Consider the following 13689-nt stretch of genomic DNA (forward strand, 5'->3'; position numbering starts at 1 on the left):
GCTACGTCCAGTTCATACACACAATATAATACAGTTCTTATCATTCCACAGTTGTACTCCTGGACTATAGCATGTGACCCTGCCTGAGAGCTACTCCTAGACGATTTTCACAACGATCTTCCCCGAATGCTGCCCCTTCCCGAGAAATTTGATCGCTTCCGGCGTCTCCTCGAACGGAAACACTCTATCCACGTGAGGTCTCAAGCCCTTCGTCTCTACGAATCGAACGAATTCTTCTAGGATCTGTTTCGAGCCCGGGTAAATCCCTCTGTGATATAAATGAGAGCAGTCAGACGCAGAAAGACGCAGAGTTGATTGATTATATGTAGATGACAAGCCGAGGAAGAGGACTGACCGTAAAGTAGCACCCTTGATGAGCGTGAGCATCGGCACGTCTGGACGGACTTTGGGCTCGCCGCCGAGGAAACCGATGCAGTGGATGGTGCCGCCGTACGATACGCTATTGAAGCATTTCTCGATCTCGTTGATGCCGACATTGTCGAATATGTGGTGAGCTCCGCGCCCGCCGGTTAACTGATGTTCATCAGTTGGTTGGTGGCATGGTCAGAAAGGATGGAGACAGATGAGAGTGCCAAACGCACCTCGAGGACGACTTTGTCCCAGTCCGGATGCGTCTTGTAATTGATAGTATGCGTGGCACCGAGCCTTTTCGCTAGCTGAGTGTGAGGCCGGGCATGAGGCGTCTAGTCAGATATAGGACGTGAAAAGGGGATGCTCACCTCAAGCTTCTCGTCGGAGCTCGACGTGATGATTGTCTACGATAGAATGAGACTTTCGTCAACGACAGCGTATGAAGGTAGTTCGACAACATTGGGATAACCTACCTTAGCACCCGCAGCACTAGCAATCATCAAGCCCGTCATCGAGACACCACCTGTTCCTTGCAGGAGCACAGTTTCGCCCGGCATCAGTGGCTTGCCACCGAATAGAGCATTCCACGCCGTGCATCCTGTGGCAGGTAAGGTTGCACCTTCTTCATAGCTCAGATGTGCCGGAATTGGAATGAGTGTCGTAGTCTTGAAAACTCGATATTCCTGGAGAACGCCGTCGACATGACCACCCAAAACCTCGTCTAAGAGTCGTATTAGCCAAAATATGCACTGCAGAGCGTACTGGGGTATGGACTTGGGATTGGACGTACTAGACTCTGGTACCCCGTAGAGATGCCTCTGATCAACGGCAGCGATCACCTTGTCACCAACCTTCCACTCGTGCACTTCCTCTCCAAGAGCCACAACTTCACCAGCTAAGTCACTCCCGAGGACGACGTCATCTTTGATCGACAAAGGATAGAGGCCATTGACGATGGCGAAATCTCGGTAATTGAGAGATACGGCATGGATGCGGACGAGGACCTCATGGGCTCGAGGAGCTGGTACCGGGCCAGTACGTCTCGAGATACCATTCTGGAGGTTTCCAGAAGAGGATTTGGAGAAGATGAAAGCGGTGTTTTGAGATGCGGAGGACATAGCAAGTGTATGAGATGGTGAGTGAATACTCCTTGGGACGTTCACTTCGAAAGTGGCCGCTGCAGTCGATACAGGATGGCCGGCCGTCTTTTATACCCAGCCAAAAAGCATTCTTCTGAGAAGAGATGTTTATCCATGAGTGGTTTGAGAGTGAGTTGTCCGAGCCAGTTTCTCAAGCCTTCCTTCCTTCCGGCGACTTTGTCAGCAAGTTGGATGAGCAAGCGATCCAAGTCCGAGTCGGAGAAGCTTTAGTTATACCGCTAGGCGTCGAATGGCGCTACACAGGTAGCTGGCAAACGGTGTCCTGGAATGCAAGTGATCCTGGAAGTCGAATCCTGACCACTGAGGGCACAATAGCGACAAACATTTTTTAGTCCAGGCGCTGGTCCCGATATATTTTATTACGTGTTGAACGAAGAGGGGACCAGAGATGCGAGCGAGTGTACTGAAACCTTAAGTCTTCTACTAAGCACAGACAAATGTGACAGAACTATCAGAAGGCAACGGTGGACACATGCTGACAGCGTCGGAGTGAAAGACAAAAAAGGAACAGCTAAATTCGACACCAAAATCAAGCCTCCGGCAGATTCCGAAGAAGTGTGGCACTGGTTCATCTACAACAAATTTCCCGATACTTTTTCTCTGGGACCTGTCTTCTCAAGGGTTTTCTGGATATGGATTGTTTTTGCTCTAGAGAAACCACAGAGTGAACTCTACGATACTCGTGCAATAGGAGGCAGGACGAATTCGTAGTCTGGCTCAGAAGCCCTGTGATGGCAACTTAGTGATTTGGAGAGAAGGGACGAAACAAGAGTTCATACTATGAAGTCAAGTATGGATAAAAGTACATGTACAGCGTGATAGACTCCAGAGTTACAAGGTATACAGAAAATAAATTCAGGAGTGTGAGCACTGGAAACCATTGAGGACCCCGAGTAAATAGCCTGTGGACCGTCCACAGGCTGTCGATCAATAGCTATATGTAGGGCAGTGTCCTGATTCAGAGTCCTTACAACTTAGCCTTCACCGCCGACTCTGCCAGCGTAGCCGCCGCCGCCGCCAACACCGTGGTCCCGCGCTCCTTGACCTTCGTTTCTATATAAATCCATACCAATCGTTGTACTCAGCACAGCTCTCGGACGGACAAGTGAAGGGGATGCGGAAGATGTAGGATACTGGGTATAAGACATAAAAAAAGGACGTACGGAAAATGACCTTATCGCCCTCCTTCCACATCTCAGTAACGAGCGTCTCGCCGGGATACACGACGCCCGCAAATCTGCGGCCAGCCAAAAATAGATCAGTCCAAGTTCAGGATCGGAACCTCAAGGGCGACATTTCCACCGAGATGAATCGTGCTTACCGGACTTTGATATCCTTGAAGGCGCCGAACGTCTTGACTACATGCTTACCAGAAATACCCATCGAGCAGAGCCCTAGATAGTGCCAAACCCAACACGACAATGACGTTAGCAGAGTCGCTCAATGGTTCGGTTTTGGTAGGTTAGTTGACATCACAAGAAGGCTCGAAAGGTTAAATAGCGAGGAGACCATATGTGATGTGATGATGCATGCATGGAAGATAGAAGACGGCCCACGGGGGATAAACCGGCAATAGACGCTCACCGTGCAGGATTGGTTTGTCGAATCCGCCTACTGCCGCGAACTCGGGAAGTATCTGTGTACGGGTAAAAAAAAAAATAGGTCATGAACGAAGATGAGTACAGCATATTGACAAAACGAAGGAGGTTGACGAACGTGTAACGGGTTGTAATCGCCACTCAATCTGCGCATGGCGATGATAAGAGCAACAAAAGGGCATAAAGTACATCAGTTGGTGTACTTGGGTCGCGAAAATGGACTGGCGAGAAGGATGAAAGAAACGTACCGGTATAGGGCAGCTTGCGACGTCGTAGTCTTCTCTTCAATAACCGCATCAGGCTGACGCTTAGGTGGTGTATTCGCAGCGGAAGCCGGTCCGCGGTCTGTTAGTTACATTGCAACCAAACCACACCAAGACAATCAGCGACTCGTTCACCGCGCGTACTCAGGAAGAGATAGGCCGACAGAAAAAGTGAGGTGCGTACCTTTACCAGTGCGCTTGCCTCCAAACCCGCCGGAACCACGGATGAAGACCGTCGACTGGTTCTCGAAGATAACCTGACCGCTATGCTTATCCTTGGTCTGGACTATGGAAGTGACAGCCGCGGCCTTGCCCTTGTCCAGCACCTCCATCAACCTGGACGACGTACGCGAACCTCAGTCAACCACTGACACAGACTAAAGAGAAGGAAAGAGGGCAGGAGCGCAAGCAAAGGGTGGACAAGGCCAATCACCTAGAGTCATTCACCAAATCTCCACTCGTCGGTATCGGTGCCTTAATCGCGAGGTACTGCTCCCCGTGCAACAACTTCGCTGGGTTGAAATCCGGCAGCCAATCCAACGACAACCCTGCGCTCGCCAAAAACTGTGGGATCACACCGAACGTAGGCAGCGCTCCAAAACTGTCATGGCCCTCGTACGTCCACTGGAGCTCTTTCTCTGTCGCGCCGATCCCGAGGTTGTAGAGGATGACGTCACGCTCTGTGTAGTTGTATTCGGTCGGTTCCGCGACAGATGCTTTGGCTTCTTTGACGAGGTCTGAGTCTTCGGGGTCGGCGTAGGAATCATCAGAGTAGCCTTCGTTGCCGAAGTTGGCCATCATCTGAGAGTAACAAGGTAGTGCATGAGTACGAGATCGACTATGTCACTGAGAGAGATGTGGTGGCGTACCATTTCCATTCCCTCCTGAGTAGATGAAGGGTTGGTCGCTCGCCCATCATCTGTTGCACCACCAGTCAGCTCTTTTTCCTAGTAATAATAGCCGGAACGACAAACCGAAGTTGGTGATAACATCCCACTTCGATAAAATAGCCTCTGGCGTCAACGGTTTCTTTACCGGGAAACCGTGTCCGCCAGCTTGCTGCCAACGAGTCTGAGCGGCCCAGCCTCCAGAGACTTCAAATAAAGAGCCCGTTGTGTCCTCGTTGTCTGTATAATGAGAGAAAAGACGGGTAAATTGACCAGATTCTGCATCATCTCGCTGGAGAGATGGGTTTTACCTGCGCTGGTGAGGTAACCGACGATAGGAGCCACGTAGTCAGGCTGTTACATGGAAAGTGATTAGATCTCCTGCTCCATAGCATCATATAGGGAAACGACGGACCTTGAACGCATCCACCATCTCTTGCGGCCTATCCAGGTTGAGCATCACTACGATGATCATCGACGCTACTGCACACAACAAAAAGCGCACCAGATAGTCATAGTCATCGCAGTCCCTGCCGACGGCGCAAGAGTGTTGGCAAGGATATTATACTTCTTGCCCTCGATCGCCAACGTCCTTGTGAACCCGAGAATAGCAGCCTTAGCCGTCGAGTAATTCGCCTGACCGAAATTGCCATCTGCGAACACGAAGGGAAAGATACATGGATTAAGCATGGAGCGGTAGTCAATAGGTCATTATGATGCTTACAGATACCGACACCCGACGCCGTAGTCATGATCCTTCCATACTTCTGCTTCTGGAAGATGGGCCACACCGCTTTCGCACACTGCACAACGTCCAAGTTTAAGAAAGGAAAACTCAAAGGAACAAAGACCGCGAGACACGAACCTTGAACGTCCCCCTCAAATGTACAGCAATAACCGCATCCCATTCTGCTTCCGACATAGCCGTGAAAGACTTATCACGCAAGATCCCAGCATTAGCAACGAGGATATGTACGCCTCCAAAGGCGTCAAGCGCGGCTTTGACGATAGCGTCGCCGTCTTCGGCGGAACAAACTGCTGCCATGGCTTTCCCGCCCGCTATTGTATAACCACACACGCAGAGTCAGTACAGTAACACAGTACGCCGATGAATTTCGAATACTAGGACACAGTAGAGGAAAACAAAAGACTTACCCTTCCGAATTTCGTCAACGACAGCCCCCGCGCCCTTCTCGCTGACGTCGTTCACGACGACATTTGCACCCAACCTAGCGTACATGAGCGCATAGGCCCTTCCGAGCCCGGCACCAGCACCAGTGATGATGGCGGTTTTGCCGTCGAAGCGAACTTCGGGACTTGACTGTTTGTTCGAAGGTTGGTTGCGTGCTGCTTTGAGCTTCTCCTATAGATCAGAGGGTCGAATTAGGTGGATGAAATGACAAGAGTCTTGAAGAGGGTGGGTACAGCGAAATAGATTGTGGTAGAGGATGACAGGAAGGCAAGGGAACGTAGCGGAAAGGAAACGTACGGTGATATTTCCGTCGGCCATACTTTGTGGGCTGTGATCATCCGACGTTAGTTTCCGCTCTACTGTAGAAATCTAGAAGTGACCAATCCTACTGATCAGGGTTGGTGAAGTCCGTGATTTGCTCCCATCTTTCCTTGACCTATTGTACCAAAACGCAGACCGCAGCTAATGAGTACTCGCTAGAGCAAGTTCTATCAGCTTTTGCAATATATAAGGACGTACCGCAGAAGGCGTGAACGAAGCATCCGTCTTGAAGATGGCGCCCTTCGTTCGTTCCCAGCGAATCTCAGACACATAGCCTGCGCCAACGACGAAGACTTTTCCGCTTGCGTCGGGGCTGTCAGGATGTGTGACTGCAGCGACGAAAGGGGCTACGAAATCGGGCTTTTGTGACAGCATTCGAGAGTGGGCATGTGAAGATCAGAGCCAAGTCAGTAAAATGATTTATGAGTGTTCTGCACGAAGTGGATGGAAAGGAAGAATTGGACTCACCTTCAGGTTAGCGAGCATTTCTGGTGGCATTACGGTTTCAGTCATTGCTGAGGCAGCTATCTAGTGTGTACAAACAACGATAAGTGAGTTCAGTTCTCTCAAGCAATGGTAGGGAAGAGTGTTTACAGGTGCAATAGCGGTGGCTTTGATGTTATATTTCTCTCCTTCCCTTGCCAGAGTCTTTGTGAACGCGACCAAACCCATCTTAGCAGCACTGTAATTCGCCTGTCCAAAGTTACCTGCAAGTAAAGATGTATCAAGATTCCCCTCTTTCCCCACTGTCTGCGATTGATAGAGCAAAAAAATAGGAACATACCAAAGAGACCTGCAGCACTTGCGGTGTTGATGATGCGTCCGAACTTTTGCTTCCGGAAGATGGGCCACGCAGCCTTCGTACACGCGAAGGCTCCCTTGAGGTGAACTTCTTGAACCTGGTCCCATTCTTGGTCCGTCATGTTCTTGAAGCTGAGTTATCATCACACAAGCATGGACATAAGTTTCATATATTTTATGAAGAAATTGGAAGGATGCTGTGGAGAATGGGATTAATGTAACGAGCGCACGTACCCCTTGTCTCGCAGAATACCGGCGTTGTTAATCAATATGGTGACGGTCCCAAATGCATCGAGTGCTGTCTTGATAACGGCTACACCATCCGTAGCAGAACCGATATTCGTAACTGCCTTCCCACCAGCTGTTCCGAAAACATGAGGTCATAGCGTTAGAACTAGGCAAGTCGTATAAGGCTTGGACAGCATGACGCACCAGCCTTAATCTCATCAACGACTTTCTGGGCTGCTTGCTGGTTGAAGTCGTTCACTACAATGTTGGCCCCTCTCGATGCAAATAAAAGGGAGTACCTACACCAGTACTTGTAAGCAAATTATCGCAGCTCGAGTTGGCAATGGAACTCACGCTTTACCCAATCCACCGCCGGCACCGGTAACGACTACGGTGTGTCCTTGAAATGATAGTGACATGCTCGACGATGATACAAGTGAAGATGTGGAGGGAGAGGACAAGTTGGGGGGATCGTTGCAGCGCCGTGACCGCTGTAAGTAGTTTGAGGTGGCCGGAGCATGTGAATTCGAATTTACCCCGCGAAGACGCGTCGCGCGCCACACGTGAAACTCTTTGTACGCGTTCGGTGGCTCCGCATCTCCTGCTCGCCACATGCATATTATTATCAGCCCTTGTTTTCTGCCGTCACTGAGCTCATGTTTTGTCCACCGTCCACTACTTCTCCCTGGTCTTTTTGGCGACAAGGTTTATGATCATGAATTCGCGTTCAAACCGTTGGTGAGTGGGTAGTTAGTATGCAGCCACGTGAGAAGTTGCCAGTACGGCCCCTGGGGGCTACTGATCGTTGAGCAGAATCATACGCTCTTAATCTCAGCGATCCATCTGCATACGACTCCCTCACGACGCTAGTGAAACGCCAGGATGTGTTGTGATGCGAAATTTTGACCTCAGGAACTGAGGGACATTGAAGGCAACCGTGCCGCTGCAAAAAGTTCAATACGTAAACGGCAAATTTCGAGTGGCATTCATGTTACCTCCGAGATGTCGTTCCCTCCCTCCTCCCCTCTCCTCTGTAAATCAGCGTTGGTTCACACTGAGCTACGTCACGAAAATTCCCTCATTTTCGTCCGCTGAGCTGCGCTGGAGTATCGTCTCAGCGTGATATTGACAGTTGTGGGTGTCAATTACTCACTTGCGCGCCATGGCATCATTCAATTGAGTTGATTTTTTTTACTAGCGTCTGAAAGATCTCCGTTGTTGATGGCACTACGTGATGCCATTTCTTCTGCATCATCCCACGGTCTCTTAACCAGAATCGTGACGTCGACGAGGACCTTTTGGAGAGACCGCCGCCGCTTCGAACTTTCCTTCCCCTTTCCTCCCTTCCATTGGCATCCCCACCGCTGTCATCGTGTTAGAGTTTGTGCAGCTCAAAACATACGCGGATGGAGGCTTCTATACCACACCTGTCTTTCAGTAAGTCTGACGTTTATATCATGTATGAGTGCAGACCATTGACGAGAGTTCTCTATGCAGTCGCGGCCGTAGACCTCTCAGAGGAGGTATGAAATTTGCATACTTGTCCTACACATCTCGTTGACCGCGATGTTAGGCACGATTCCTCTATATATCAGAGTCAATATGCGATATTCTAGGTAAATGTCTTCTGTTTGACAAGCCGTCACTTCGAGATCACTAGTTTCGTCATCCAGGTTATGAACCACATGAGTTGCTTGGCACACCCTCAGTGAATCTCAACCATCCAGAGGAGAACCTTCAGGTAGTAGCACTTCACTGGTATGTCTTTGTATTCGTGAGTTCCCGTATTACCACTTATGATGCTCGGTCCGATTTGGTGTTTGAACAGTGATACAGTACGAAAAGACAAGGCTGCCGCTATTGCATACATAAGGCTTCGCCATAAAGACGCGTCGAAAGGATACGTCATGTGTGTTACTGTGAGTTGCCCGTATGAACATATCGAAGAGGCCTTTGATCATAGTTTCAGACTCGGACAGTGGCACATGATGTGCTGGTTGGTAGCGTGTCGATCGCGATGATGGGACCGAAAGCCATGCATTATGCGTCGACGGCACAAGAAGTGAAGATCGTCACCCCTGCTGCCTGGCGCTTCAATATTCATGTAAGTCAATGCTGAGTGGTTGTATCGCTTTGCCGTAAATCTCTTATTCATAATTGTATCCATTCCAGAGATGGATCACACACAGCAGCCTCATCCTACAAGCGGCTTCACATATCTCAGCGAATGATTTCCTGCCACGCCAGCAATATGGAAGCGAAGGAGATGCCCCGTCATTTAGACCTTCGAACGTCATTGAAGATTCGCATCCAACCCCATCGTCTCCTCAAATATCGCTCGGTACTCTCGTTGCCCCTATTTTACCCTCACCTGCCCAATCCACCCGAATGGCCTTGATCCTAGACCGCTTCTCCCTCGACTGTCACATCCTCTACTGCTTCAATAATCCCTTCTTACGAATCGGTACTCTCGCCGGGCTCAGCTTCTTCGACTTTGTCGCAGCCAGGGATGAAGAGTTCGTTCGCAGTCTGATAATGACGGTCAAAGGATGGGGTGTCAATGAGCTTGGGCAGCCTAGTGATGGAGGGTTCGGGTTTGGGAGATTTCATTTGTGCCTCACGAGACGGGGCTTGAGGTATGTATCGTTCCAACTTCCACGTCAATCCGATCGAGCCACGAAATCTCACAACTCGAATACTCTTGTCTGCTGAAATACAGCACGGGTTTACCGGGTCTTCGACCACCACGACGGCTGCGACCACGTAGAGGCATCAACACATCGACCCGATTCATTTACGATGGCCGGTCTCAGATCAATACGGACCAAGACAATGAGGAACTACTTGTGGACGCTATTTTTTCGCCGCACTCGGATGGACTGGTGGTTGTTTTGCGTCCAGCTGCCTAGAGGATAGATTTTGAAGGTTGTCGCTTTTGGCCCTTGTGATCTATTCGTCACGTATATGAGTCACTGAAATGACATGGTTTTCCATCCCATTGCACGAGGGGCCGGTGCCCGATCGAATACTGTAGCGGTATACTGACCTTTCGCATGTATCTGTCCTCATACCGGACCCAAACAAACGATATTCTGGATTGGGCTTCTTCAGCGACTAAATTTATCAAGTATGGATCGGCGACAACATAAACTACAAGAGCACCGCTACAAGAGTCCCGTGTGCACTGCGGTAAGTTTGAATTTCGCGCTATTGTATCAGCCAAGACGTGGCTGCAGCACATTGACGATTTTTTCGCAGGCCTGATAGCGCGAGTCTGATCTGAGCCACTCTTTCACTTCACCTTCTGGAAAGATCGCCTCGTCCCTATCCACCTCTAGCGCAGACTCCATAACGGACATCCGCTTCCTGACGTGCTCTAACGACAACTCCAGAATCTCCTTGCTGAACCTAAACCCACCGCAAGCTTCGAGTAGCTCCTGAACGACACCATATTGCCCTCGAGCCGCTGCTGCTGGGAAGGCGCCTCCAAGGCAGCCTCCCGGAAGGTTGATAGATGCGCCACGATCAAGCAGCATACGGACCACAATGACATGCCCCATTGCCGCAGCTGCTTGAAGAGCGCTTCCGTAATAACCTCCAACGGTATTAGGGCTCGCACCAGAGTCCAACAATGCCAGGACGACGTCTTCATGACCTGATGCTGCAGCTGCCTGCAACGCGTTAGCGTGTCGTTCGCGTATAGATTTGTTGGCACGTTGGATATTCCTCGAATCCGCATCTGCAATGACACTGTATTCGGGGGCTAGGACTGCATCCTCGTCAAGTTGCATGGAGTGTGTTCGTGCCGGGAGGGGTTCACCGCTGGAGTTCGGATCTGCACCATAGTTCAGCAATGCGTGCACGATGTCGATGCGTCCATTCTGCGAGGCTGCTTGAAGTGCTGTTCGATCCGGCCCTGCGATAACTTCTAAATCTGCTCCTCCAGCCACCAGTTTCCACACAGTTTCTAAATGCCATCCAGCTCCAGAAGCCGCTTGAAGAGCTGTTCCAAACAGCCCACCGCGGAAATTGATGTTCGCACCACTGGATAAAAGAGCTTCCACGGAGTAGCCGAATGACGCTGCGGCTTGCAAGGGGGTTCCGTACAGACCTCCCTCGCAATTGGGGTCCGCACCATGTTGCAGAAGGATTCCAACAATGATTCCTTCACCCGATGTCGATGCGGCATATAGAGCGCCCACAAGGCGCCCTCCTGCTTCGTTGACATTTGCACCTTGGGCGAGGAAGAGGCGTACGATTGATGGGTAGCCCCAAAATGCTGCACGGATCAAGTGAAGGCGGTCTTTTTGTCTGGAAAGAAGAGACGGGTCATGCTCCAGTATGGTCTGGACCACACCGTATTGTCCATGGGCCACTGCTGCCTCGAAGGCCGAACTGCGCCCTCCGCTGGTGGCATCCAAGTCCGCACCGTGGTCGAGAAGAAGTTTGACGATGGGTGCAAGGTTGTAGGCTGCTGCAGCGTGTAAAGCGGCACCACGATTTGGACCCTCTATATTGACATTGGCACCGCTGCTAAGTAACAGAGCGACAATGTCTTTATAACCACTAGCGACTGCAGCAATGAGTGGGCCACCTCCGTTCCCGTGGCCATGCGCATTGGCATCTGCTCCTCTGTCGATGAGTAAACGAGCGACCTCGATGGAGTTATGCGCGCAAGCGGCCTCCAAGGGACTCCCCCAGCCATTCCCAGAATGGTCGGGGGACATCCCGTGGTCGAGTAATATCTGTGTAATTTCAATGTGGTTCATCTCTGCTGCGACGACTAAGGCATCTTCATTCGGGTCATGCACATCGACACCATGGTCAAGAAGCAATTGAATCATATCCTCGTCTGCCCTGGCCGTCGCAAGATGCAGCAAACTAGGTTCTTCCTCAAGGTAAGTGGCGGCAAAACTGGCTCCACGCTCCAACAACAGTCGGACCATCGAGGTGTGGCCCAAAGTGCACGCCCACCGTAACGGCGTTCCTTGTCTTGGTCTGAGTCCTTGAACGTCGATGCTCGCCCCGTGGTCTAGTAACAGGTTTACCATCTCTCGGTCACCTCCTTGAATCGCAACATGCAGAGCTGTCCCGTATCGTTCATTCTGGGCATCTGGGTCCACTCCCTCGTCGAGTAGAATAAGCACGATGGCTTCGTCCCTTCCTGCGGCTGCTGCGACAAGGACACTTCCGAAATGGCCCTTCTCGTGGATCGTGGTGTGGTCGGTTTGTATGCACTTCAGCACAGCGAGGACGTCGCCTGCGATGCATGCTCGCTCCATAGCGGTCTTCTTTACCCATGGTTTTCTCTCGGGTGATGGGGTAGACCTATGTGACAAGCGGGTCGATTCGAACATGGGAGAACCGCGATTGGATGGGGACATTGGCCGCCGACTTATGAATCTTGGATCCCAGTCAGACGACATCGTTGGCGGCGTAATGCCCCTTACAGAAGGGCTATTTTCGTATTCTTCGGTTTCTATATGTGCTGTATATTGATCGAAGTTAATAATGCTACTAGGAGAGGCATTGACAGGAGCTTACGAGGAGCAGACACATCAACAGAAGGAGGAAAGGCATTGATGTATGATCCTTCTCTTATAGGACTGGATGGTGTTCGTACTCCTCGATCACTCGCACGGTACGGTAGGGGGGAAGTCGACTCTTGCCCGTGAGTTACTCTAGTGTAATCAGGAGACTGTGGCCGAGAACGCTCACTCGCGGCACGACTACCGGCCGATCTGTACGGGTGTGGTAAAGGTACATGCTTCGGAGAAATCGCTCGTTCGTGTTCGTATTCCAAAGAGAATGGTTCAGAAGGTCTAGGAGATGGGCTTCGTATTGGGAGTCTCGATGAGTATGTCGGCGAACGATCTTCCCTGTCGCGATACCGACGATAGTATAACGGCGATGGAGACCTGTCTCGATCCCGCTGGCGGTCATACCCTGCAGACGGTAACCGCTCACCGCCGTGATAACGGGTACGGTACCATCCGGGAGAACGAGACCACTCCCTGTAACGCTGACTTTGAGAATTGGGAGAATCGACGAGAGCACTATGAGACGTCTCGTGTTCCAGCGCTGTAGGCGAGCTTGGTCTCGAAGCTGTCCGGGAAGGAATTGCCGGAGAGACAACAGGAGAGCGAGGCAAAGAAAGATTCGTTGTTTGTCCTCCCGGTATATCACGAGGACCGAGGGGGCGAGAATGCGCAGAAGGGATGTCTTGTTTATCGTTCTGGTGACGATATCTTGAGCGTCGCCTAAATGGTTGATTTGGGTCTTGGCGCAAACGGGAGAGCAAATCGTCTAGAACATCGTCATCGGTGGATTTTCTGCGACCAGGAAAGTCTTGTGCAGGCGACCGAGAACGACCTTCGTCGCCATTGATCTCTTCCGTGGGGGATGCACCTGGCCGATAGTAAAGATCACGGTAACGAGTGAGGTCATCCGTGGATGAAGGTAGAGGATGCGGTATAGGACTCTCGGGTGAAGGAGGTTTCGAAACGAAAGCTGTCGGCTCCTCAGGTCGCACTGAATACCCGATCCTAGCTTCCCAAATGTCGGGTGGGATACTACTGAACACACCCCGACCGTCTGGCACGGGGGGCGGGATGATGTCGTGAGGGGGCTCTACAGGACTACGAGATCTGGAGGCTGCTGTGCGCTGCTCCTCTCTGTCCTTACCGGCATGGTACGAATGCGGTGGTATCACTTCATCCCACATATCTTCCGAGTCAGAATCAAGTTGAGAAGGGTTCGTTGCCCTGTGCGAAAGGCTGGATTGAGGAACGCATGATGGAAGGCGGGCCGGATATGAGGCTCTGACTGATTTCACAGGACTTGGACTATGTTCGTTAGCGGTGTGGT

General features: G+C 51.0%; 4 protein-coding genes across 4 annotated transcripts; 1 reads left to right on the top strand and 3 right to left on the bottom strand.

The window, feature by feature from the left end:
- Positions 1–96: 96 nt before the first annotated feature.
- STEHIDRAFT_49284 (NAD-P-binding protein) lies at positions 97–1490 on the bottom strand (the record flags this gene model as incomplete). Its single annotated transcript, XM_007299271.1, has 6 exons — positions 97–268; positions 356–534; positions 603–673; positions 722–776; positions 846–1093; positions 1163–1490. The coding sequence occupies 6 exons, from the start codon at positions 1488–1490 to the stop codon at positions 97–99; spliced, it is 1053 nt and encodes a 350-aa protein (XP_007299333.1).
- A 713-nt stretch (positions 1491–2203) lies between these two features.
- Positions 2204–7269, bottom strand: STEHIDRAFT_73303 (peroxisomal hydratase-dehydrogenase-epimerase). Its single transcript, XM_007299408.1, has 25 exons — positions 7177–7269; positions 7027–7121; positions 6829–6955; positions 6578–6726; positions 6388–6500; positions 6262–6321; positions 5992–6153; positions 5862–5908; positions 5770–5800; positions 5436–5643; positions 5146–5339; positions 5005–5083; positions 4786–4933; positions 4696–4723; positions 4592–4634; positions 4368–4520; positions 4263–4312; positions 3827–4194; positions 3578–3729; positions 3379–3475; positions 3249–3276; positions 3117–3168; positions 2854–2926; positions 2696–2769; positions 2204–2585 (listed from the first exon to the last, which is right to left on the bottom strand). Exons 1-25 carry the CDS (start codon positions 7239–7241, stop codon positions 2500–2502), a joined length of 2682 nt encoding a protein of 893 aa, XP_007299470.1. The 5' UTR covers positions 7242–7269; the 3' UTR covers positions 2204–2499.
- Positions 7270–8146: 877 nt separating this feature from the next.
- Positions 8147–9819, top strand: STEHIDRAFT_118479 (uncharacterized protein). Its single transcript, XM_007300082.1, has 8 exons — positions 8147–8259; positions 8320–8345; positions 8396–8438; positions 8496–8580; positions 8651–8741; positions 8792–8926; positions 8995–9458; positions 9542–9819. The coding sequence occupies exons 1-8, from the start codon at positions 8229–8231 to the stop codon at positions 9729–9731; spliced, it is 1065 nt and encodes a 354-aa protein (XP_007300144.1). The 5' UTR covers positions 8147–8228; the 3' UTR covers positions 9732–9819.
- Positions 9820–10664: 845 nt separating this feature from the next.
- STEHIDRAFT_49112 (ankyrin) lies at positions 10665–11666 on the bottom strand (the record flags this gene model as incomplete). Its single annotated transcript, XM_007299260.1, has 2 exons — positions 10665–11056; positions 11330–11666. Coding segments are annotated over 2 exons (729 nt in total), but the record flags the coding sequence as incomplete, so codon positions are not given.
- Positions 11667–13689: the final 2023 nt, after the last annotated feature.

Source organism: Stereum hirsutum (genome assembly GCF_000264905.1).
Source record: "Stereum hirsutum FP-91666 SS1 unplaced genomic scaffold STEHIscaffold_2, whole genome shotgun sequence".
Lineage (NCBI taxonomy): Eukaryota > Fungi > Basidiomycota > Agaricomycetes > Russulales > Stereaceae > Stereum > Stereum hirsutum.

Bases quoted from the DNA above. Each gene is read 5' to 3' on its own strand.
- STEHIDRAFT_73303 (XM_007299408.1), bottom strand. From the start codon at position 7,241: ATGTCACTATCATTTCAAGGACACACCGTAGTCGTTACCGGTGCCGGC. The intron at 6,322-6,387 runs GTAAACACTCTT...TGTACACACTAG, and splicing joins AAGCCACCGCTATTGCACCT to ATAGCTGCCTCAGCAATGAC. The intron at 3,277-3,378 runs GTACGTTTCTTT...CGCCATGCGCAG, and splicing joins TCGCAAGCTGCCCTATACCG to ATTGAGTGGCGATTACAACC.
- STEHIDRAFT_118479 (XM_007300082.1), top strand. From the start codon at position 8,229: ATGGAGGCTTCTATACCACACCTGTCTTTCA. The intron at 8,260-8,319 runs GTAAGTCTGACG...TTCTCTATGCAG, and splicing joins TATACCACACCTGTCTTTCA to TCGCGGCCGTAGACCTCTCA. The intron at 8,927-8,994 runs GTAAGTCAATGC...TATCCATTCCAG, and splicing joins CCTGGCGCTTCAATATTCAT to AGATGGATCACACACAGCAG.